The sequence below is a fragment of the Hemitrygon akajei genome, chromosome 15 (genome assembly GCF_048418815.1).
Source record: "Hemitrygon akajei chromosome 15, sHemAka1.3, whole genome shotgun sequence".
Classification (NCBI taxonomy): Eukaryota; Metazoa; Chordata; class Chondrichthyes; order Myliobatiformes; family Dasyatidae; genus Hemitrygon; species Hemitrygon akajei.
This window is the reverse complement of record NC_133138.1, coordinates 83426291-83453231: the sequence shown is the minus strand read 5'-3', so window position 1 is coordinate 83453231 and position 26941 is coordinate 83426291. Positions and strand designations below refer to the sequence as shown.

At 43.5% G+C, this 26941-nt stretch overlaps 1 protein-coding gene across 1 annotated transcript in view; it reads right to left on the bottom strand.

Moving 5' to 3' along the window:
- Window positions 1–24234: 24234 nt before the first annotated feature.
- The window catches only part of LOC140739620 (matrix metalloproteinase-21-like), a 34942-nt gene continuing 32235 nt past the window's right edge, over window positions 24235–26941 (bottom strand). The window contains exon 7 of the mRNA XM_073068019.1: window positions 24235–25681. Coding sequence (XP_072924120.1) covers window positions 25373–25681 — 309 coding nt within the window. The 3' untranslated portion in view covers window positions 24235–25372. The remainder of the gene's footprint in view (window positions 25682–26941) is intronic.

The following is a 26941-nucleotide window of genomic DNA, read 5'->3' as shown; positions in this document are numbered from 1 at the left end:
AATTTCAGGGCCTTGAAGGGTACAAGAAAAGAATGCTACTGGCCTGCCTGCCTGATTGAGGGTAGCAGCCAGCGCGAAGGCGGAGGCGTCACTCTCTACTTGGAAGGGAATGGTCTCGTCCACCGCATGCATCGTTGCTTTGGCAATGTCCCCTTTAATGCGGCTGAAGGCTGAGAGGGGAAATGTGGTGGACTTGACCGGGGGCGGGCCTTGTCTGCGTAATGAGGGACCCATTGGGCGTAATAGGAAAAGAAGCCCAGACACCGTCTGAGGGTTCTGAGGGTGGTGGGAAGAGGGAGTTCTAACAGGGGGCGTATACGGTCGTGATCAGGGCCAATGACCCCATTCTCCACGACATACCCAAGGATAGCGAGGCGGGTGGTTCCGAACACACACTTGTCCCTGTTATAGGTAAGGTTCAGAGCTTTGGCCACTTGGAGAAATCATTGGAGGTTGGTGTTGTGATCTGGCCAGTTGTGACCGCAGATGGTGATGTTATCCAGATATGGAAATGTGGCCTTCAGTTGGCACTGGTCCACCATCCGGTCCATTTCCCTTTGGAAGACAGAGACACCATTCATGACACCGAAGGGGATGCACAGGAAGTGATAGAGCCTGCCGCCCGCCTCGAAGGTGGTGTAGGGGCGGTCCTCCGGGCGGATGGGGAGCTGGTGGTAAGCAGATTTCAGATCTATGGTCGAGTACACCTTGTACTGAGCTATCCGATTGACCATATCCGCGATGCAGGGTAGGGGGTACGCGTCAAGCTGCGTGAACCTATTGATGGTCTGGCTATAGTCCACGACCATCCTATTTTTCTGCCCGGTCCGAACAACAACCACCTGGGCCCTCCAAGGACTTGTGCTTGGCTCAATGATCCCCTCCCAGAGCAGCCGCTGCACCTCCGACTGAATGAAGGCCCTGTCCCCCACGCTGTACCTCCTGCTTTTAGTTGCCACAGGTTTACAGTCGGGCGTCAGGTTGGCGAACAGCAGTGGGGGAAGGATCTTGAGGTTGGAGAGGCTGCAAGTGGTGTCAGTAGCGCAGCTGTTGGCATGGTGCTGGGTGGGATGTGCGGGTCGGTGTGTGTGTGTGGTCAGCAGCGGGGTATATGATGAAGTCCCACAAAACTGAGGATTCCTGACAGTGAGTGGTGGGAGGGGCCCGTCATATGCCATAGTCACACTTTTTAGGTGGCTCTGGAAGTCCAGCCCCAATAGCACAGGTGCACACAGTTGAGGCATGACCAGAAGCGCAAAGTCCCGATATTCTGTGCCCTGCACCACCAATGTCGCTACACAACCCCCCTGGATGTCTGTGGAATGTGACCCAGAAGCCATGGTGACCCTCTGGCTTACCGGCCGTGTCACGAGTCCGCAGCGTTGCACCGTGTCCGGGTGAATAAAACTCTCAGTGCTGCCCGTGTCAAACAGGCAGCTAGTCCTGTGCCCCTCCACCAGGATGTCCATCATTGACCTTGCAAGCTGGTGTGGAGCACTTTGGTCGAGGGTTACGGAGGCCAGAGTTGAACCACCGTCTTGGTGCCCGGTAAGCACCAGTGGGTCGGGGGCGGGGTGAGGTGGTGCCGACAAAGATGGCTGCCCCCATGTCTCGCACAAGGCTGGCAGGCAAGATGGCAGCGACCAAGACGGCCGCCCCCATGCCTCGCACAAGGTGGGCAGGCAAGATGGTGGCCCCCATGCCTCGCACATGGTGCTGCTCGACCCCGCTCGTGGTTTAGACTTACAGACCTTGGCAAAATGGCCCTTCTTTCCGCAGCTGGAGCAGGTAGCTTCTCAGGCCGGGCAGCGTTTTCGGGGGTGCTTTTCGAGTCTGCAGAAGTAACACTGCGCAGACTTGCGACTAGCAGCAGCCGTGGTCGATTGTGTGGAGTGCATGGACTCGCGACTGGCAGCAGCCGAGGTCGATTCGCTGGCGGGTGGCGTGGTCTGCGGTGTCCATGGGGCCGGCGGGAGATCACGCGGCTGGACAGCATCAGTGTTGTGCAGAGCAGCCTCCAGCGTGTCGGCCATCTCGATCGCTGAGTGTAAGGTAAGATCGGCGTTTTCCAGCAGCCGCTGGCGCACGTACACTGACCTGATCCCCGTAACGAAGGTGTCTCGTACCAGGAGCTCCGCATGCTGTTCCGCCGTCAGTCCCCTGCAGTCGCAGGCCCGCACGAGTGTCTGTAGGGCCCAGACAAACTCCGCGCTCGACTCTCCGGCCCGCTGCCGCTGCGTCGCTAAACAATGTTTTGCCTAGACGGTGTTCACCAGCCGCAGGTACTGTCTTTTGAGGGCGTCCAGTGCCCCTTGGTAGGTTGGCAGGTCCCTGATAAGGGAGTATACCCTCAGACTGACCTTGGAGAGGAGGATTTTGTGCATTGTGGCAGGCTCAGTCATGGGAATCTCTTCCAAGTACGATTGGAAGCATGCAAACCAGAGTTCAAAGGCAATAGCTGCTTCTGGGGCTTGAGGATCAGTGTCCAATTTTTCAGGATGTAAAGTACTTTCCATGTTTTAAAATTTCCAGCCAATAAAATTGATGCACCATCAATAACTCTCGGAGATGTGAGTCAAGGTAGGCTTTTATTGGCTGGAAGAAAGCACCGTCAGCAGCAAGAGACCACCACACAACATCCTGGAGACTGAGGGAGGAGCAGTGCCTCCAATCGCCTTTATACAGGGGTCTGTGGGAGGAGCCACAGGAGCATTCAGCGTGTTCAGACAGGTATATGTAGTTCACCACACCCTGGGAGCTGGAAGTCTTTAATAATGGACTTGCCTTTCTGAGACACCACTCCCTAAAGATGTCCTGGGTACTTTGTAAGCTAGTGCCCAAGATAGAGCTGACTAGATTTACAACCTTCTGCAGCTTCTTTCAGTCCCGTACAGTAGCCCCTCCATACCAGACAGTGATGCAGCCTGTCAGAATGGTCTCCATGGTACATCTATAGAAGTTTTTGAGTGTATTTGTTGACCTGACAAATATCTTCAAACTCCTAATAAAGTATAGCCACTGTCATGCTTTCTTTATGACACCGTCAATATGTTGGGACCAGGTTAGATCCTCAAAGATCTTGATGCCCAGGAAGGTGAGTCTGTTCACTCTCTCTACTTCTGATCCCTCTATGAGGATTGGTATGTGTTCCTTCATCTTACCCAAATCAGAAGGCCAGGCAGTCGTTCAACATAACAGGAGTCAAAAAGGAGCAGGAAAGCAATTCCAAACAACACAACAGACTGAATCCAAAGTTCTAAAATGAAACAGGTCCAAAATACAAAAACAGCAAGGCAAGGGCAAAGAAGAACTTTCAACAGGAATCCAGAACTGGATTTTAATACAGGCACACTATCACAAATTCGCTCAAAGACTGAGCACAGAACGGTCAAATTCACAAGCTTAAATACTCCGAATAACTAGGCCCAGGCATAATCAATTACCATACAAGTAACACAGCAAGGTGTGAATGTTTAGAAACCAGAAGCCTAGTAAGGACTTCCAGTGGCCAGCAGTGGGAAGGACCCATAAGCCCTGACACGTGGAAGATTTAGAGAGGGTGCAGAGGAAATTTATCAGGTTGCAGTTTGGACGAAAGGGCTTGTCTTATGAAAGTAGGTTGAGTGCGCTTGGGCTTTTGTCCTTGGAGTGAAGCAGAATGAGAAATGACTTGACAGAGATGAACAAGATGACAAGAGGTAGAGACAGAGTCATTAACCAGAAACCTTTTCCCAGGGTAGAAATGGCTGGTACAAGCGGTTGGAGGAAAGTAGAAGTTCTTTATACAGAAAGTGGTGGGTGTGTGGAACACCCTGCCAGGGGTGGTGATAGAGATAGATACATTAGGGGCATTTAAGAAACTCTTAGATGGGCACTTGTATGGTAGAAGAATGAAGGTTTATGCTGGAGGGAAGTAAGATATTACAGCAGAATAACATTGTGGGCCAAAGATGTGCTGTGCTGTAGTGTTTTCAAGATTCAAGATTCAAAGACTTTATTGTCATTCTAACCGTACATCAGGGCAGAATGAGACAGCGTTTCCCAGGAGCAGTGCAATCATAACATAACAAATGCAACACTAAATAATAAACATAACAATAAATAGTAAAACACAACAGCCACATGTCAGTTAAAAACAAGTTATAATTGTCCAGTGCAAGTTAAAAGTGTCCAAAGCAGAGTCAGGTAGAGCAGCTATTTAGCAGTCTGACTGTGGGAGGAAGCTGTTTAGTAGCCTTGTGGTTTTAGTTTTGATGCTCCTGTAATGTTTACCTGATGGCAGAAGAACAAACAGTTCATGGAGAGGGTGTATTTCTATGCTCTAGATCAGGCCAAGGGGTGACCTTTCAGATGTATATTAAATGCTGAGATGCATAAATAAGGTGAATAGACAACCTTTTTCCCATGGTAGAGGAGTCCAAAACAAAAAAAAATAGATTTAATTTTTGCAGGAAAAAATTTAAAGAGGACTCGAGAGACAATACAAGAAATCTTCACGTATATTGTCTTCAAACTGTAAACCACAGCATTACTTATTGACTCTGCACTGAAGGCTAAGCTATCTATTCATAGGGATAGTGTTGGAACAGAGCTCACTTCTCCATTCCTGTTATGTTGCATCACCATTCTATCATCGATGACTTGTGAGAGTGAGCTGAGAGCTCTTAATACTCTTAAATCACTTGATATTGATATTCAGAAGTTGTTGTTGGCTATATCACAGAATGTTTGCTTGATTTGGGGAGCTTGAAACTGCAGCAACAAAACACTTTGCCATCTTGTTAGTGGGCTGATTGTCAAATAATGATTAGTCAGAGTACAGGAAGGAGCTAGGGAGCTTAGTACGTGGTGGCGTTGCAATAATTTCAAGGAACAAATATCAACTTTATTTGCCATATGCTGTATATTATTATATATTCAGAATTTGATGTAGATTGTTGGCATGACATGCAACAAAAAACATGACACTTGACAAATAAAGAATAAAGAATGATATAAAGATAGTTAGAAAATGGATATGGAATAAATGTACACAAATACATAAACACCAGCATGCATTTATAATATTAAAAAAATTATAAAATGTGGTTTAAAGAGTTTAACGTGCAGTGACAGAGGTGATAGAGTGGTTTTGGAGGAATAACTACAATGGTTGATCAGATAACTGTCTGGAGGAAGAAACTATTAACATGGCGTGAAGCATTTTTTTTGTTTTTGTAGCCCTATGGCATTTTTCAGAAGAGAGCTTTTGGAAAAGGCAGTTTGCAGAGTGAGTCATGTCTTCAATGATGTTTCCTGTTCGCTTCTTTGTCCTGCAGTGATGGTAGATTTCAGCTAATGACCTTTCCTGCTGTCCTGACAGTTGTAATTTTTGTATATTGTAAGAGGATGCTGCGCCGAAGCAGACAGCAATGGCTAACGTCAGAACCTTTTCCTCAATGTCAGCAAAACCAAAGAGCAGGTCACTGACTTCAGGAAGCAAGGCAGAGAACACGTTCCTGCTAATATTGGCAGTGAACATACAGTGGACATGTTCCTGCTTACAGCAGTGAGAGGGTTCCGAGTTTCAGGATCCTCAACGTGAATATCACCAGTCGCCTGTCCTGGTCCTACTATGTTGATGCCATGGCCAAGAAAGCTTGGTCAGTGCATCATGAAAGCCAGCCTCTTCTCCACGGACTTCCTGCTCCCTCAGTAAAGCAGCAGCATAATCAGAGATCATACCCACCCGGACATTCTCTCTTCTCTGCACTTTCATTGGGTAGAAGATGCAAAAGCCTGCAAGCACATGCTACTAGGCTCAAGGACAGCTTCAATTCCGCTGTTATAAGGCTGTTGTATACTTCCGTGGCACGATAAGATGGGATTTTGACTTTTCCCCTCACTGTTTACCCCTGTATTGTATTTTCTCTGCAACTGAATACTTTATCCTGCACTCTTACTGTTTGGCCTCATAAAACCCCAAAGCACCATTGTAATGAATTGATCTGTACTGACAGTCTGCCAGACCTGAACATCACTGTACCTTGGTACATTTGATAATAATAAACTAATTTGCCAATGTAATGGTTCCTTAAGGTTGTTATAGCTGGTGGTGGTAATGGGGACAAGCTCCCACTACCTATTAAATGCTCCCAATGGTGTTCGCATCAAATAGCCTCTGACGACCAAGTCCAGCTTATAGCCTTACGTGTGGTTTAGCTACTAAGCCCGGTGGAATGGTTTCTATTGGCAGGAGAAGGAGCAAAGGCAGATTACTGGTGCCTTAAAACCAGGCACCTTGGGCAGATGGGCCTCATCAGCCGTGGTTGGCAGTTCATCCAGGAGAAGGAAAATGCTGATCTCAGACCTCCGCTGCCTCGTGGCTATACCCACTCATGGCTGAAGGCTTCAGGAGTACACCCTGAGGGAAAAATCCAGAGCTGGAGTTCCTAAGGCAGTCCTGTGCTGTCTGGCGGCTCCTGCGAGTTCGGTGCTGACTGGCGGCTCCTGCGAGTTCGGTGCTGTCTGGCGGCTCCTGCGAGTTCGGTGCTGACTGGCGGCTCCTGCGAGTTCGGTGCTGTCTGGCGGCTCCTGCGGGTTCCGTGCTGTCTGGCGGCTCCTGCGAGTTCGGTGCTGACTGGCAGCTCCCGTGCCGCTGCTGGTACCAAATTGTATCGGTGTCTGCTGTTCCTCTGGGTTCACCAGATGTGTGGAGAGGCAAGAAATTAGCCCTCTCCACTCTTCACTCAGTGTCTGACTCCAGTCCACACTGAGATGGAAGTCATTGCCTCTGACTTAACAAATCTGATCTATTTAACCACCTTTTATAAAATAGCCCACCACCTCAGGCCCCCTAGGACTGGCTATATCTTAGGAAAGAATAGAGGGCTGATGTTCCCCTGTTGGATGTACTTCATCCATCCAGCTCATCATTAGGTGCTCACACTGCAGATTATTGATCTGTGTTGGGAAGCAGCTTGATTTCTCTGATCTAACATGTTTTGGATCTCTCCTTCTGGGACCAACAATACTTCTGAGCAGAGTAGTAACCGAGACTGCAAATGCTTGAATCTGGACCAACACACAAAACACTGTTGAAACTCAATGTGTCAGGAAGTATATATAGAGGGAAATGAACAGCCGGCAATTCCAATCTCAATCCTTCATCCATCCAGTTAACTGTCTGTTTCCCTCCATCGATGCTGCCTGACCCATTGAGCTCCTTCACTCTTTTTCTTTAGCAGCCAGTAACTGGTTTGTTATTGACACATGTACGGAAAAATACAGCAAAAGCTTTTGCTTGCATATTATCCATACAGATCATTCCATACGTAAGTATTTTGAAGTAATATAAAAGGAAAACAGAATGCACAATATAGTGTTACAGTTATAGAGAAAGCACAGTGCTGGTGGACAAATAAAATGGTAAGGTAAAAAAGAGATCAAGAGTTCAACTTTATCCCAAAAGTGTCTTATAACAGAAGGATTGAGGCCGTTCTTGAGTCTTACGATGTGCTCAAGCTTTTGTATCTTCTTCCTAATGGAAGGAGAGAGAAGAGAGAATGACCAGGGAGGGAGGGGATTAGCTTGGCTGCTTTCCTGAGGCAGTGGGAAATGTAGATGGAGTCAATGGAGGGGAATCTAGTCTGCATGATGAAATTTGAAGATTATTTGAAGTGTGCGGGTGGGCATCTTAGACACGTGCACTTGAGAACAAGGCTGCTGCACTCCCAGCTGGCATTTGGATCCCATTCACTTGGCTTAGATTATGTGTTGTGCTTCAGTTTTCATGCCTCTGCCACTGGTAGAGGAATCAGTCTTGTGTGCACACCTAAGAACCCACAACTGTAGGAGCTGTCAACAAAAGTCCTTGAAGGCAGTGAACAAAATGAACTGGAGCAGTTTGAACAGTCTGGTAGAACATGGTTAAACTGGCTAAACATCATAATGTGTCACTAATGTAATGGTTTAAGAAGAATGTGAAACCATCCCTGGGCAAGGCTAAAGTCTACTTCAGAACTGGCTTTCATTAATGATTTAATATTCAAAAAACATGTCTATCCCAAAATCCCTCTCCCATGTCTGACGAGTGCAGATGAGCTAGTCAGTCTGGGTGTCAGTGGAATAGATGCAAGTATACTCCTGGTCCATGCCAGGTACCCATACTATTGATAACATAAGATGCTGCAGGCCTGTTTTCCTTGTGTGGTGCTGCAACAAATGACAGGGGAGCTGCATAGCGAGGACTAGGCCTCAAGCTGCAGGCTCGCCTGCTGCTGCAGTCCAGGGGAGGAGACGCCAGAGGCGGTGTAGTGTGGTGTCCATGCTCGGTTGGGGTTGGCCTCTCCTGTTGGTGTGTTTGATTCTTGGAATGACAAGCCGGATTATGTGCTTGTGTTTGTCTATGGACTACCGGGAGCTGCACCATCAATTTGTGCAGTTTGTCACTCAGGACTTGGGCTGTATATATCTTTTGCATAACTGTATGAGTGCTCACTATCTTGGATGTGCTGTTTATCTTTTACACCTTGGCCCAGAGGAACACTGTTTCTTTAGGTTGCATTCATGTATGACACTTAAACTTGAATTTGATTTGATGAGGTTCAATGTACGTGAAAAACATTTTACCTATTTAATCTATACCAGCTCTCAGACCAGATGATCAATCCCATTTTCCCTCTAGTTTGCTACCACCCATTCCCCTTCACATGTCCATTAATGTCCTACTGTTGTTCCACCAGCTACCTGCAGCAGAGGTCATTTACAGCCACTAATGTATGTTTTTGTGTGAGGGAATCTGGAGCATCCCAGGAAAACGTTCACGGTCACAGAGAGTGAGTGAGCTCCACTCTTACAGCAGGGAGGTCAGGTTTGAAAAGGTGGCCGTAGTTTTGAAATCGCATCACTACCTGCCACACCACTAGGCATCTTAGCTCTTTATATGTGGGGGTTTCTTGAGGATGACCACACTCACATGTTAGGTATTGCCTACCCGGCTACCTTCATGACCAAATAATCTGTAGGTTTCTCAGCGTATTGAATAATGGTCATGTGATCAAGCAGCTGAATCTTATTGGTTGCTGCTGTGGAATTGCCACCAAGGTAACATCCAATAGGTGAAGCAAGGAAAGAAACTGATCTAAAGGTAAATGAAAATAAAACAACTGTATCGTATATGCATTAAACAAATTCAAAATACACGGGACCATCACATCATGGTGCATATCATATTAATTGTGCAATTCCTCAGAGTTATTATTTCATAGGATCTGACCTGGGCCCAGCACTTAAGTGCTGTTGTGGCAGCATTTCTACATCCTTAGGAGTTTGCAAAGATTCACAAGATCACAAGACAAAGGAGCAGAAGTAGGCATTCACCCCATCCACCATGAGCTAAACTATTCTCCTATCTACCGTAGATGTCGGATTATAAGCCGCTACTTTTTTCCCACATTTTGAACAGCTTTGAACACTGCGGCCTTTACTACGGTGCGGCTAATGCATGATTTTTTTTCATGCCGCCAAAAACATTTTGCCTCGTAACAGTAGACCAATAAAATTGATGAGTAGTTCACAGAGGTCCAATGAAATTGTACGATAAATCAAGCGCACTTTCACAATTAAATTATTGTAAATCAGTCATTTGTACTCACCCTCATCAACATGGAAAACACTCGAAGAAAAGCATTGTGCTACCTTTATGGCAGTTATTTAGTTTATAATATTTTCGCTTAGTAATTCATTTGTTAGTTAAAGTTAGAAGTGTTTTAACTATATTTGTTTTCTGTACTACATCGCGGGATGCTATGACGTCACACCCGGTTTCGCCGCGTCTTGTGGGATACCGGTTTGCGATAAACGGGAAGGCGGGGGCGAGCGGCATTGGATCTGAGCGAACGCTGCTTTTAAGTTAAAGGCGATCAATAACTTTTCCTGGTAGGCTGCAGTATATATATTTTTTACCAGTCGTTAGGAGATATTGGAATGTTGTTCAGTAAAAAAGTATACGCAACGTATATTTAAAAGTAGCCGCGTTACAGGCACGGTTCGAAAAAAAGCATTTGCAATTTGTATTTGTTTATGTTACCATATGGATTTAATTAAAAGTTAAAAAATCCTCACGTGTAATATCTTTCTGTGTAAATATCTCATATTACAACGTGGGACACCTGCGGCCGAAAATCCGGTGTGGCCTGTACAAGTACAAAATTGATTTTCTTTCTAAAATTAGAGCCAGCGGCTTTTAATCAGGTGCGCTCTGTAGTCCGGAATCTACGGTAGTTCCAATTTCCGGCCTTTTCCCCATTCGGCATGACATCTAGAACTTTGATAAATTTTACAGACATGAGGAAGTCTGCGGATGCTGGAAATCCAAAGCAACACATACAAAATACTAGAGGAACTCAGCAGGTGAGGCAGCATCTATGGAAATGAGTAAACAGTTGATGTTTTGGGCCAAGATCCTTCTTCAGGACTAGAAAGGAAGGGGGAAGATGCTGGAATAAAAAGGTGGGGGGAGGGGAAGGAGGATAGCTAGAAGGTGATTGAAGAAGCCAGGTGGACAGGAAAGATAAAGGGCTGGAGTGGAAGGAATCTGAAATAAGAGATGAGAGTGGACCATAGGAGAAAGGGAAGAAGGAAGAGACATAGGGGAGGTGACAGGCACGTGAAAAGAAGTAAGAGGCTAGAATAGGAATAGAAGAAGAGGTGAGGGGTGGGAAAAAATTACAGTAAAGAGAAATCGATATTCATGCCATCAGGTTGGAGACTATCCAGATGCAATATAAGGTGTTGCTCTTCCACCCTGAGGGTGGCCTTATCTTGGCACAAGAGGAGGCAGAGACCAGTATGTGAGAATGGGAATGGGAATCCAAATTAAAACGTTTGGCCTCCGGGAAGTTCTACTTTTGGCATATGGAGCGACAGTGCTTGGCGAAGTGGTCCCCCATTAGACAACGGTTCTCACCTACGGCCGCATCAGGAGCACTGGGCACAACAGGTGACCCCAGCACAACAGGTGAAGTGTTGCCTCACCTGGAGGACTGTTTGGGGCCCTGAACAGAAGTGTAGAACATTGACCACTTGCAGGGTAAGTGCCAGGAGGGAGAATAATGCGGAGAGATAGACAAGGGAATCACAGAGGGAGCGACCCTGCTGGAGAGTGGAGGAGTGGGGAGGTAAAGACATATTTGGTGGTAACACCCCTTTGGTGATGGAGGAAATTGTGGAGATGATGTTTTGGATGCAAAGGCTCACAGGGAGGTAGATAAGGACAAGAAGAACTCTATCACTGTCAAGTCAGTGGGAAGATGGGGTGAGCATGGATGCTTGCGGGTGAAGGCAGCATCAACTCTGGAGGAGGGTAACTCTGTTCTTCGAAGGAGGGTATCTTTGATGTCCTGGAAAGGAAAGCTGAATCCAAGGAACAGATGCGCGATGGTGACAAAGGAACTGTGAAAAAGGAGTGACATTTTTGCAGGTGACAGTGTGGGAAGAGGTACAGTCGAGATAACCATGGGAATTGGGAGGTTAATAAAAGATGGTCAACAATTTGCAGAGATGAAGACAGAGGGATTGAGAAATGGAAGAGAGGTGTCAGAAATGGACCAACTGAATTTAAGGCCAGAGTGGAAGTTAGAGGCAAAGTTGATGAAATTGATGAGCTCAGCGTGGACGTATGAAGCATCACCAATGCAGTTATCGATGTAGCGGAGGAAGAGTTGGGGAGCATTACCAGGGAAGGCTTGGAACATGGACTGGTCTATAGAGCCAGTGAAGAGGTAAGCAGATACTTCTGTAGAAGTGTGACAGATAGTATATTGATTGGTTGCATCACAGCCTGGCATGGAAGCACCAAAACCCTTCAACAGAAAGTCCAACAAGAAGTAATGGATACAGCCCTGTCCTCACCACCATTTGGCACTGTCACAAGAAAGCAACATCCATCATCAAAGGCTCTTACTACCCAGGCTGTGCTCTGTTCCCACTGCTGTCATCAGGAAGAAAGTATAGGAACCTCAGGACCCACACCACTAAGTTCAGAAACCATAACTCCTCAACCAACAGGTTCTTGAACCAGTAAGGATAACTTCACTCAACTTCACTTGCCCCATCATTGAACTATTCCACAATCTATTGATTCACTTTCAAGGATTCTTAATCTCATGTTCTTGATATTTATTTCCAATTCATTTGTTACTATTACTTTTTTCTTTTGAATTTGCGCAGTTTGTTGTATTTGGACATTGGTTGTTTGTCCATCCTGCTGAATGTGGTCTTTCATTGATTCTATGTTTCTTGGATATGCTGGGTATGCCTGCAAGAATAACATCTCAGGGTTGTAGATAGTGACATAAATGTACTTCGATAGTAAAATTACTTTGAACTTGGAACATAAATCAACTTGATATATTAGTCCATGTTCTCAAAGTTAATTTTATAATCATACAAGATTTAGGGGCGCAGCTGACTTTGGCTCAGTATATGTGACCAAACCATCAGTTCAGACTGTATTATTTTAATGGAATTACAAAGATTAAGTTGAGAATATATAGTTATAGACTGCCTCACTACTTCTGCACCTCCACTACAACAGCTACAGATGCTTTAGAAACTGTATCTTCAACGTTAAAGTCATTGATGACAGATTGTGAAAGGTGCCATAGCAAAACAAGTCTTTCTTCCTTTCTTCCTCTCCCTCTTTCCCTTTTATCCTCTTTCTTCCTTCTCCCTACCATAAATGTTGTCTTCTTTTCCTCCCTACGGCGATTTGTTCCTTCTGTCCTCTATCTGTTTCCTTTCTTCTTTCCTTCCTTCCTCCCTTCCTCTTTCCTTTCCTTCTTCCTTGTTAGCAAAGAAGGTCGAGTGCTGGAAGATAGGATTTAAATGGACAGGTGTCCTCTGGTTGAATGGACTGGACTGTCAACTGGAATGTTTCTATGCTTTATGACTCTTTGATCTCAGAGTGACTGGGTTCATGAGCAGACTATGAAGACACTAAGTCTTTACTCACTCACTTGCTGATTGTTAGAGTGTTAAATCTGGACTGATTTTTCAATGTCTCCCTGGGCCCAAAGCAACTTTGATTTTTTTATTGGGGTGAGCAAGTTCATCATCATTGTGTTGTGTAACCAGCAACATGGGACAACACTAACTTGATTATTTTATGTTTTAAGAAAAATGAAACAGTAAACACTGGGCACATTCAGCACACTAGGTGTGAAGAGTAGGAAGTATTAATGCTTAAATTCAAACATATTCCCAGTTTCTAACATTTACACATTTACTGTGCTTCTGGATCTCTTTTTTTGTCATTTCCTGTATTCCTAATTCTTAATTGTATATAGAGACATATTGTTTATATATCTTAATTATAAATTTAGCTTGAACTTTGAACATAAATTAACTTGTTATATTAGTTTATGGTCTCAAAGTAAATTTCAGAATCATATGATATAGTTCCCCTATGAGCGAAATCCATAACTACTTGTTTTATGAAGGAATTAAATTATTTATAGTGAATCATTATCGAGGGAGAATTTAGGAATAATCATGAGGAGCGAGGATTACCTGTCTTTACAGGGAGAATTTTCATTGTATCTGCAGTGAACAAGACTGTGCCCACTTCTGACAGGCTAAATTACAGCTGTATTTAATGCCAAATAACACCCTTCAGAAAATGTTTCCCAAATTTGATAGAGTCCAGATTGAAATGGCATTAGGACCATTTACTCTGAAACACTATAAATGAATCCGTGTAAGACCATAAAATATAGGAGCTGAATTAGGCCTTTTGACCCATTGAGTCTGCTCCACCATTTCATCATGGCTGATCCAATTTTCCTCTCAGCCCCAGTCTCCTGCCTTTTCCCCAGATCCCTTCATGCTCTGATTAATCAAGAATCTATCAACCTCTGCCTTAAATATGCATAAAACCTTGGCCACCACAGCTGCCTTTGGCAATGAATTCCACAGATTCATCACTCTCTGGCTAAAGTAATTCCTTCTCATTTCTGTTCTGAAAGGACACTCCTCTATTCTGGTCTTAGACTCCCACACCACAGGAAACATCCTCTCCATAGCCACTGTTTCAAGACCTTTCACCATTCTATAGGTTTCAATGAGGTCACCCCTCATTCTTCTGAAATCCAGTGAATACTGGCCAATAGCCATCAAACGCTCTTCGTATGACAAGTACTCCATACACAATGTGACCTCACTCAATGCATCCCACATACTAGTCCGTGTCAACCCAGTGAAAAGCAGGTATAAGAGACAGCAGATGCTGGGATAGAAAATCTATGTTTCAGGTTGAGACTGGGTCCATTAGCCCACCATAGATTCTGCTTGACTGTTGAGATCCTCTAGCATCTCATCTGTTGATACTTAAAGGCACGATGTGAGCCTGTAGAGGTGGGGTGTAGAGGTTTTGCTGGCTGCTTACTGTGCAGAACCTCCTCTCTCCTTGGCATTGTGGGGGCTGCAAAGAAAAGAGATGTCAGGACCGTCACAGAGGCTGTTGAGGAAAACTTGAGCTGGTGAAGAAAGTGCAGGCAGGGTGCCAAGTCTCTGAGGACTCTTGAGGAATACCTTCTCCGTGACAGAGGTCCTTCCCTAGGACTTCAAACCATCCTAAGAGGCCAGAAATTGGCATCATGGCACAATAATGCCTACAGTTTCAGACAGCTACCACTGTGTGTATCAGTACCTCAGCAGCTAAATGACCCAAAAGGTACTTCTGTTACTTTTAGCAAACCTTGTGGACTCTGACGGTGCTCAGCTCATGGTCGCAGTGTCAACTGAGTATCCCTTTAAATGTCAAAGAAATTACCGAGCACCACATGCTCCTCATCCTACTGTACTGAGCTTTTTACTCCACTGTATGCCCGTATGGGCAGGACCTGTGTGCAGTAAATGATAATGTTATTTGATATGTGCCTGACACCACATGTGTTCACTCCAAGTTTACATCTGTTAGCACTAGCCTGGATAAAGAAATTGGATATTGGGGCACCTATGAATTGGGTGCAATGTGATAGGCTGATGTGCTTCTTTTGTGTACAAGTTCTTCTGGTTCTGTATCAGTGAGCTCCCTCTATCATTCTCCCAGTGAAGTGTTTGTATGGGTGAGCTTGCTGGACTTTATATGAACATTTCCACTGAGGTTAGTACCCAGTACTCACTCACTAGAGGTCTACTCTCTGATCCTATTGAAACCTGATATCTCAGTGTCATAAGGAAACTAAGCTTGGCTGCATTTCAGAGGATTTATGATAGACAGAGACCAAGGTCTGGCAATTAGGCCCAGCTTGGGTATGGAATTGGAACCACAAATTTGGGTGAGCAACTGGAGTTCATTTATTGGGCCGAACTCATTGCTAGATAGTCCCCCTCTAGTTCCCCCATCCTGTGGTAAAATATGAAGCCCCGTAGTAAATAAAAGTGGCTTAATCTGGGTGAGCTGGTGCCTGCTTTCATTTATTTTACATGGGTAGGCCTTTTCAAATTTGTTCTAAGCACTGTTCGCAGTAACATGGCAGATGTTTGCTATTTTCATGTGAGGTATTATCTCACCCAGATTTTACATATAACTACACATAATAATCAAGCACCAATACATCAAAGGTCTAGATTTATTTTCCACTCAATGGTGCTTCATGGTGTGGTGGGAGCTCACTTTTTAGTTGCATTAACAGTTCTGGTGTGACTGACTATCATTGGTAAACTGTAACTTTAAAATTTTGCAAGAGTAACAAAAGTTGGAAAATAGTTGGTTGTTCTTTTGCCAGAGAGCATTGAATCTTTGGAATGTACTTCTGATTGGTGTGTTTGTGCATTACCTTTGCTCGCCTTCTAGGATGAACTGAACTATTTCTTAACTTGGACAGAGACAATGTTATAGAAAGTAATGTGATCACCAAGATTGATTTCAATTGCCTAAAGAAGTTGGAGTGAAATTACCCTGGATATTTTTCCCATGTAGGCTTCTCTGTTTCTTTGTATGTCCAAGAGATTATGGATCTGCAGGTTGGGGTGAGAAGGGAATGAGAGGTTTTGTTGAAGGAGTGCATGGGAGGAGGTGTAGGTGTAGGACACATAGGAAAATTTGTTTAAGATAAACCCAACCATTATGATACTGAGCAGGAATAATGATACATTCAATCATTTTCATAGGGTAATCCAGTGCAGAAACAGGCCCTTCAGCCCATCATGTCCTTGTGGACTATCAAGCACTTAATTATACTAATCTCATTTACGAGCTGTTGGTCCATAACTTCTATGCACTGGTGACTCTAGGTACCTCTGTTGTTCCTGTCCTGTATAGAAACTGTTCGCTGAGGATCTGAGCAACAGTAAGGTACCTAAGCCTAGCAAAGATGATTGTGGTGAATGGGAAGTTAGAACTTGGAGAAAATTGCTTACTCTCCACTTCATATCAAGAATGGAAAGGTTGGAAAACTATCAACCTCTGCAGCCATTGTGTGCTTTGACACACAAATTTTGGTGCTACTGGAAGGAGGTGGATGTATCTCATATTAATATTCACCCACCTTGTCTAGCTTAAATATAAAACAGCAACTGGAAGCGCGCATCTTAAGAGCAACGATGCTGCAGCAAGTAGACTTCACCTGTGATCACTGTTTGATGGAAATAGCCAATTATCTTAAGCTTTGATCAATTCTTTTCCCATATTTACACATTCCCTTTTTGAAAACTAGCTTTGACTCTGCCTCTGGCACCAGTTTCTCAATATAGCTCAAGGATTGATCTGCCATATCATCTTAAAAAATCTCCTTGACTTCTTGCCAAGGCTTTGACAGCTTTTCTAAGCAAGGAACTTGAAATGAATGCAATATTCATGTTGGCATCTAAAAAGTTCAGTGTTAAATTAAAAAATAATCAGAGAGTACACACGTCACCGTTTCCAGAGAAAATCTTTATAGAATTCTATTGTACAAAAACTTCAGTGAGCATGACTGATATGTCACTTGTCAGAGATAGAACTACATTGACCATCTAGCTTACCAAGTTTCTGAATTCAAGGTCAACTTGCAGGTTAGTATCTGGATTGGTTTTCATAAACCCTTTTCCAGTTCTCTTCAGCACAGGAGTCCATCAGTGGCATACAGTCCTATGATTAATATTTCCTCAGCCACCGCTTCACCCAGGAGAAACAAAGTGCCATAAATGATGCCCTCTTCACAGGTGGCTTCTTTCAGTATTTTTCTGGTCCCTGAAAAGTGATAAGAGGCTGTTTGATTTAACCCTCCCTCTCACATGAGAAGTGAACTCAACTGCAGGCTACAATGAGTTCACCACTATGTAGCACAGTCTTAGGTTGATTGAAGAAAAGAGTAGTTGGAGATTAATACTTGGCTCTAAACTCATGATTTACCAGGCAGCAATGATCCCTGCCCCCTTATATGCTTCTGAGACCTGGACTACTTACAGCAGGCATCTCTGGGCACCATATTATCAACTCTGTCTCTGCAAAATCATCCAGGTTCACTGAAAAGATAAGAAAATCATCCTCAGTGTAATCTTGCCCTCCACCTCCCCAGTACAGAAACCCAAGGTACAATAGGCATGTTTGTCGGCCACCTGTGTGACAACATTCTCCTGAAACAGACACGCACAGAATGCTGGAGAAACCCACAAGGCCAGGCAGCATTTATGGAAAAGAGTAAACAGTCGATGTTTCAGACTGAGACCCCTTATTCTGAGCTCTGTCAGAAGATGAGATTAGCAATTGGAGTGACGAAAATATCCAAAGTCTCCTTGTAGAAATGCAGCATCTCTATCGACCCATGAAGAACCTCTGGCCTAAATTGGTGCAGGATATTTCAGGGTGATATTGAAAATATCAGGTTCATATATTGTGAGCATACAGAAGCCCTGTGTAATTAGCAGAAGGAGCACACTTTACCATCTTGTGCATCAGCAGCTTCCTGTCCTATGTGTAAAATAGTCTGTGGGATTCAACCATTGGCTTCCTCAGCCACCTCAGAACCTCTGAAGTATCAAATCATCCTTGAGACCAAGAGAATTTGTTGAAAGGAAAAGATTGCCAAATTCCCTGGGACCATATGTACTGTTTACTCACAGTCTTATACACCTTAGCTTTTGGGAAAGGCATGTTTATGATATAAATATATTAAATTTTAACTGGAATGATTAACCAGCAAGTCAGAATATAATTAAAGTAAAACTATCTTGTCAGATATTACATGCCCTCAAATCCCTAAACTGTGCAATCCAAACGAGTAAGCAAAATTAAAAGGAACATTGAACAAGACAACCAATGATTTAAAAATAAATATCTACAGTACTCTTCTCAGCAATTATAAATAACATTTGACAGAAGTCATTGAAGGAACTAGCAAACCTAATGACCCAGCCAAGTATCAGCAAAAATCATTGAAATAGTTCCCATGAATAAGAAATCAAACGTGTGTTAAACTTTACATTTTCTTAGAAGAAGTAAAAAGGAATTACTGGATATCCTTCTGAAGGACTATTCATTCTTGCAAAACATTTGCCCCTCCAGCACTGCTGTCACTTTTTTAATACTTATTTTTTTTTAGGCTTTTGGGGTCTCTGGCAAAACTAGAATTTATACTCATCCCCATTGGCCTGTTGAGAAGATGGAGGTGAGCATCTTTCCTGAACTGCTCCAACCCTGCAAGGTATAACCACTCTGTTATTGGGTGGGAGGGGAGGGGAGGGAATGGGTGGAATTCCAAGAAATGGACACAGCAATGATTAAAGAGTGAAACTGTAGTAACGTATTTCCAGGTCAGGATGATGTTCAACTTAGAGGGGAAGCTGCAGGTGGTGGTGCTGCCCTACACTTGTCTTTCGAAGTGGTGGGTTTGGGAAATGCTGTTGGAATGGTTAGCATTTTGTAGATGGTATTCACTGCAGTCTCTGTTCACTGGAGTTTTGTTCTGGGTGATTGTTGGAGCTGTTCTCATTCAGGCAAGTGGAGAGGCTGCCATCCTGATATGCCTTGTAAATGGTGATAAAGCACTGGGATGTCAGGAGATGATCCTCTATTGCAAGATAATCAATCTCTGATCCATCCTTGTTTGCAAGATATTCATATGCCAATCCATTTTGGGACCCCCAAGATTTTGATGGTGAGTGACTCCTGAAATGAGAGAGCTGAACTTGCCAAGATGTGACTGATACCCGCACTCTTTAATGCCTGAACCACTCAGTAAGCTGGCTAATCTCCCACCCTCATATTCCTGGATCTAAGTCAATGAGTCCCGCAGAGGTTCTATATGCTTCACCTTTTGGTATTTTCGTTCCATAAACCCAACATTTTCATAAAGTATTGGCTGTACACTGACTCGGAATCTGAAAACTGTCCGGAACTTGTTTCAGGAGCGAGGCTAACCTTTTCAAGGAACTTTCCTTTCCTTTGTCTCAGCAACTGGCTGGGCTTGTAATTAAACTGCTGCTGCAGCACAAAATGTGGAAGTGCCACTCATAAGGGGATAAGAGATACATATCATTCTGATGATACAGGAGGTATTTCTCCTTTCCTCTATTTCATCAGAGGGGAAAAAAAGCAATATTTAAGCTATGATTTCCATCAACTGAAGATGTTCTGAGGTACTTTCCAATAATTGAAGTCTTGTAAAACAGCCAGTTTCACTATATATGAATAGTTTGATACATGTGAATGGAAATCAGGAGGGATGTTAAATGTTACCTGGTAAAACACAAGAATAGAAATATATAGTTTAAGAAATATTTGGAGAAGTGTGAATGCTCAGGCAGAGAGAATGAAAGGGATCAGATTTAAATTAAAAATAACTAAGTGGACCAGCACCTCAGGGTCAGAAACAAAGTTGTGGAAGGTCTACCAGTACAGAAAGACCCCAGCAACAATCTACCCCGATTGAACATTAATCACTAACTCTCAGAATGGTCCCAATGCTTGTAATAATTAAATATTACAATTGCAAACACTTCTGCAATGAAAAATCAGAGTATCTTTTTTTTAATATGGCATTCCTTTCCCACTTTGAGCCTTTTGATTATTAGTTATATAACCTTGAAAGTGACTATTTGACTGTGTTGGACACTTAGAAATGGGAAGACATGGGAATAAGGTCCATTAAACTAGAGTTGCAAACCAGACATATGCTGAGGCAGTAGGACAAGTATGCAAGGTGTTTGGAGGACCACATTAAATCTTTGGAGGGCCATGGGTAATAGTTAACTTGATAGATTAGGAAATGCTGAAGAAATGGAGTCTGAATTCTGGGATGCATTGTAGTGGCCAACACTTTCACTACAGACTGTTCACGTCTATTTGGGAGTAAGGAGGGAGTTGATATCGAGGTTTGCCACCTGTGACCTTAGAGCACCTTGTTCCTAGAGCTGCAAGAAAAGAGTCTATCCTCTTTTAGGCTACAGGAGAAATGCCATTCAGAAACCGGCTGCAATTCAAACTTGCTTTCCTTGGCTGTTTTGCTTTTCTCTCCAATACAAAGTGCAGCAGCCTCTGTAAGTTATTAATTGATCCTGCTGAAGAAACCGTCCCCTATAATGGCACTGTTACTTAGGGTTAGGAGTTTGAGGAGATTTTATATGTTTCCACAGGTTCTTGCAAATTTCTACGGATGTATGGCTTCTACAGACGTGATGCTTTCTGACTTGTTGCATCACGGCTTTGAATGGACCCTCCAGTGCATGGGAACACAGAGACTGCAGAGGGTTGTAGAATCAGCCAGTTCCATCATGGGTTCAACCCTCCCTGCCATCAGAGACATCTTCAAGAGACAGTGCCTCAAGTGCCTCAGTCTCACCAAAAGGGAAATGCCCTCTTCGCACATGCATCAGCGAAGAGGTACAGGATTTGAAAGTTAGGAACAACATCATCTCCTCTGCCATCAGATTCCTGAAGTGAATGAACCCATGAACATTGCCTTGTTATTTGTCTTTTACTCTATTTATTTACTTTTGTAACTTATAGCATTTTGTATGTATTGCATTGTACTGTTGCCACAAAAATAACAAATGTGACTTCCGGTAAGATGGCGATTGTTTAGTTGCTCCGAACTTTTGTTCCGTTACTGTCGCTACCTTTGCACTAAATGTCTCCATTTTTTTAAACCTTAGTTAGGAATTATTTCGGTATCTCTTACTTGCCTGTGAATATATCTAACTTACAATGTCTAGCAAGAGTTCTAAATCCGGGAGAAAAGAAGCTATGACCGCGTCGGGCGAGACGCTGGTTGCGCTGGGAAAGCTCCAAGACGAAATCTTAAAGGAATTTAAAACCGCTTTCAAACAGTTAGAAGACAAACTGGATCGGATCAACGATAAAGTGGACAAACATGCTGAACACTTATCTCGCATCGATTCGACTTCTGAAGATTTAGAAAGTCGTGTTCGATACTTGGAGACTCTCTGTTCCAGCTTAGAGGAAAAATCTAATAAACTTCTTTCCAAAATGGTGGATCTCAAAAATCGCAGCAGACGCTGCAACCTCAGAATTCTGGGACTACCAGAGGCGACTGAAAAGGGATCAACCGTGAAGTTTTTCGCTGAGTTTCTCTGTGAGTTATTCGGGAAAGATTTGCTTCCAAAGCCGCCCGAGCTCGAACAGGCACACAGTTTACGTTCCCCCCGGAATTCTGGGCTCCCGTCCGTGACCAGTAGTCTTGTGTTTCCATCAATACCAGGTAAAACACAGTCTGATTGTGGAGGCACGTCGCAGAGGTTCTTTTTCTTACCAGGATACAACCATTCGCTTTGTGGAAGATTTTGCACCCCAGACCTTAAAGATGCGCGCTGAGTTTAAAGGCGTAATGAAAGTGCTTTTTGATCGTGGTTTCAAACCTTCCCTTCGTAATCCTGCTGATCTACGAATCAAGCTTAATACCGGGGAATTCAAGCGGTTCAAATCAGCAAAGGAAGCTGAAGCGTTTGTGGCAAGTCTTCCGGCTATCCAGTCATCTTCGGAATCTGATCGGACCTCCTAAAATGGTGGATAAGTACTCCTCATAGTAAAATTACTTTCTCTGGACTCAGAATTCACTTGAATCACTCAGACATTATTCATTGAAACTTTAAGGGCTGTTGACAATCTCTCCCGGGATTTGGTGTGAGTGTAACCTATTTTTATTCTTGTATAACTTTACCTACAGAGTTCTACAACTAACTCTAACTTGTTTTGGAGGTTCGAAGTCTTTAGTGAAGGCCTCCCTGTTTGTCGGTTCACAGTTCAACTGCTGATTTATTTTTCCTTTGCTTTAGATATTTATTTATTTTATCTTTTTCTTTTCTTCACCCTTTTTCTAATCTCTGAATTTTTCTCTCCCTTCTCTGTAAATGGTTGATAAATACTCATCTTGAATTTATAATTTTCCCCTTCCTCTTCTCTTTTCTTTTTCCTTCTTACCTTTTTTTTCCCTTTCCCTTACTTTATTCTTCTATAATTTTTCGCGGGTAGGTTAGTTTTGGTTTTCTTCCGATTTTCTCTGTATTAAGTGGTATATTTCTGCAGAAGGTGTTCTAATCTGTAGTTATGTTTTCTAGTGCATAAACTAGTTATTATTTGCTACAGTATTTATACGGAACTGTTGTTAATGACACAGATCTGGAAGTTGTATTTGGGTTAATTTTTTTGGTAGAGCTAGCTACTTGTTTTGGTAGCCGTCTAGTTTTGGGTTGTGTAGGTGGAGTGAGTTTTCCAGTTCCAACATCTCTTTATTGCTTAGGACATGTTTATATTTTGACCTTACGAATCTATGTTTACATCTCTGCTATTGTACTGCTTGACTGTTTATATGCCTGCTGCCTTTTATGCATTAGTATTTGATAATGGCTAGTGCACTTAAATTCGTGAGCTGGAATGTAAAGGGACTGAACCACTCTGTTAAAAGGAGGAAGGTATTCTCACATATTAAACAACTCAAAGCTGACATTGCTTTCCTCCAAGAAACTCATATTCGTTGTTCTGATAACTCCCAGCTTCTGTCAAAGTGGGCGGGTCAGCATTTTCATTCATCCTTTGCCGCTAAAGCTAGGGGAGTTTCCATTCTTATTAACTCAAATATTCCTTTTGAACTCAATAATAAAATATCTGATACAAATGGCTGTTTTATTATTGTAGCTTGGAGAAATTCTGGAAAGATGTCTTCACTACATTATTGGGTATTCTGAATCAGCATCTAGAACCTAACCCCTTAATTGCTCTGTTCGGTTTTTGGGGCGAGACAGATTTATGTCTGGGTCCAACCAAATGCCGAATACTATCCTTTGCCTCTCTCCTGGCGAGACGCTTGATCCTCCTTAGATGGAGAGATGTTGCCCCGCCCACTCACGCACAATGGCTTAACGACATTATGGCCTGCTTGGACCTCGAAAAAATTCATTATTCAGTTCTGAATTCAGATCTAAAGTTCCATAAGGTCTGGGGACCTTTTATCGAGTACTTTCATAACCTTCCTCTTGACTAGGGTTTTTTTTTCGTGTTTTTTTTTCTTCTTTTCGGTCCCTTGCTTTCAGCTCCTTTTTTTTTCTGGTAGTAGGCATTATTATCCTCTGTTACTAAGTGTATTTACAGTCTGGGAGTTTGACTGTCCGGACTTATACTCTTTATACTGTGTGGTGGTTGGTCTGGAGTTGTTGTTTTTTTTCTTGTGTTGTGGGGCTTGGGGAGGACACTATGCTCACTTGTCTTCAATTCAGGTGCTTTTTTTGTTAAACTCTCTTCCTTTGTAGCATATTGTTATTGTATGCTTAATCTTGCACTGTATTAATGCTCCTCATTGGGATTTGGGGTTTTTAATTTTGTAAAATGTTTTGAAAAACTAATAAAAAAAAACAAATGTTACGGCATATGCCAATGATAATAAACCTGATTCTGATTGGGGGGGGGGGGAACTTATTTCCTAAGCAACACACACGAAATGCTGGAGGAACTCAGCAAGTCTATGGAGATGAATAAACAGTTGACATTTCAGGCTGAGACCCTTCTTTAAGTATGGAAAGGAAGGTGGAAGATGCCAGACAAAGAAGGCGGGGGGAGAGGTAGGGGTACAAACTGGAAGGTGATATTATGGAGGTGGTGGAGGGGAAATGAAGTAAGAAACTGGGAGGTGATAGGTGGAAAAGTTAAAGGGCAGGAGAAAAAGGTATCTGATAGGGGTGGAGAGAAAGCTACGGTAGAAAGAGAGGGAGAGATACCGGGGGAGGTGATAGGTAGGTGGGGGGTGGGGGGTGGGTTGGAAGAGTGGGAATTGAAGAAGAGGGAAGGGGAACAGGAGAATTACCTGAATTTGTGGAAATCAATGTTTGTGACATCAAGTTGGAGTGTATCTAGATGAAATATGATAGTGGCCTTATCATGGTAGAAGAGGAGGTCATGCAGCAACATGTTGGATGAGAGTGAGAACTCGAATTAAAATGTTCAGCCACTGGGAAATCCTGCTTTCTGCAGATAGAGCGAAGCTGCTCATCAAAGCATCCCCAATCTATGTCAGCTCTCACCTATGTAGAGGGGGGTATATTGGGAGCAGCAAATAAAGTAATTGACACCAACAGATTCATAGGTGAAGTGTTGTTTCACCTGGGAGGAAGTTTTTGGGGCACGGAACAGAGGAGAGGGAGAAGGTGAATGGGCAGGTTTGGCACTTCCTCCACTTGCAGGGATAAGTATCAGGAGGGAGATTAGTGGGGAGGGACGGATAGATGAGGGAATGGAAATACTAATTTCCTCATGTTTCTTTGTGACACAGAAGTCCCTGGACCTCAGTTTTAAGCAACACTGCCTTATCCTGAAAAGCAAAAATAAAGAAAGACCTGGCAATGGTCTCATCCCTAGACTCTGACTGTACACTGACTGACCACAAGAGTGGTTGAGATCAACCCTTAAAGAATGGAGCTGTTTTCAATAAACCCTGGTGCTTGAAGAACCTTACAAATTTCTGTACAAAAATAAAATTTATTTTAAAAAGGGAAGTTTACTTTTTCTTTTCCAGACAGTTTATTGCAGACTTAAGATTTATTCCTGTTGTGAACTGATGCTCATTGGAAAGTACCTCCATGTGATAAGAGGAAGCAATGTTACGCTGTTAAGACTATTGTCCTAACTGTGCCACCGATGTTCAGCATCATTATTTCTCCTTTTGGGGTGGTCTTTTCAAGCTTCAGACACCCATTGTTAAATTCAAAGAAGAACAGGAAACAGTACTTGTTAAAATACTCTTACCTGCCTGTTTAACTAAAATGCATTTAAAAAGGGGTATTTAGTGCTAATGCTGGAATTCATTCATAAAATGCAGGTGCAATCCATTCATTTGCCCACCCATGTGCCCTGTGCCTCATTCCTCACCCCTCCAGCCTCCTATACAGGGACAACAAGGGTTTAATCAGATGACAGATTGAGCATTGACGAGTGGACATCGCAGATATCGAACCACTGCTCGGACACTCTGATATGGCCACGTAAGCTTCTGACCGGCAGGGCGGGGTTGGCTTGGCGCTCCTCTTCAGTCACCACCTTCCAGGAGTAGTGGTCCTTTATGAGGAAGAGAGCACGGTGAGTGTACGAATAAAAGGCCGCATCTAGGTTGGCCACGGGGTGGTCACCGGCCACCGTTGATGGAAAGAAGTCCACTATCTTTTTGGGAAAGCCGTTCACCTTCTGGTTAACATCGATGCTGAAGGCAGTCACCTGAAATGAAAGGGCACCATGAATCAGACAGACAATTTTACACTGAACATGAGCTTACCATATTCCCTGCCTTTCCATTAACCCTTCATTCCGAAATTCCATATATCCAGCAGGGGGTGATTTATTGATGGTGAGAACATATTACCTGAAGAAAAAGTATTGGACCTATGCCATGGAGATGAGCAACTAGATTTATAGAAAAACATACTGAGTCTTTACAGATGGTTTGTATGGAGTAATAGAGTCATTACACTGGGGAGACACTGACCATCAAGCACCCATTTACACTAAACTTCCAATTTGATCATCTCTCCACTTGCTCACTTAACCTTCCAACCCACAGACCTTTGGGCTGTTTGGGGATATCAGAGCACCAGGAGCAAACAATGCAGTGCAAACTCCACACAAACCCCAGATACCTGGGTCAGTGGAGCCATGAGTTTCTATCCCATAACAACTTCAAGCATCTCAGTGTGGAGAGAGAGGCCTTGTTAATGCAAGAACAGTTTGGATATACGGAGTCCCTATTGAGTCTCTTAACTCCATTCTGCAATGTCAAACACCTCAACCCAAGTTACCAATATTCTCCACCATCCGAAACAGCTGGCTTGTGCCTCAATTCTGCTTTCAACCCTTTGGTCCATATTCATTAACCCAAGGTCAGGATCTAACAGTGTTGTGAGGAAGCATCATTACCAGCTGCACCTACTGTGCTGCCAAATGATCTCAGTTAACACCCCTGTGCCTTACTGAGGCAGCATGCACCTTTAAATTCACCTGTGTTCTAACTCAGCTGGAATGGAAAAGACCCCATGTCACTATTTCTTGTGAGCAGATAAATAGAGAGGGGAATGGATAAACTATTAGGTAGTGGGTTAGCCTGTGGGGTAGGGCTGAGACCTGAAAAGGGAGGCCGGGAAATACGATAGAGCATCTAAGAGTTGGGGAGTAAGAGTCTGAGAATGGGAAAAGGGAAAACCTGGCCATCTTCCCGTGGCACCTAATACTAAAGGGTAGGGGAGATAACTGAGTTTAGGAAAAAGAAGACAAAAAACTCAAAACAATGCACAATAGCTGAGAGTTTGCATCACTACCTGACCAGGAGTACTTTAGAGCTCTCTAATTTGGGTTTCAGTACCATTTAGTGTAATGGCTACTGAGGATCCTTTACTATATTTTTGATATGATGCTGAGTTTTTAAGTAAATGGGAACATTGATATGTAGGAATTGTAATACCTACAGTAGGTGCTGTAAATGTG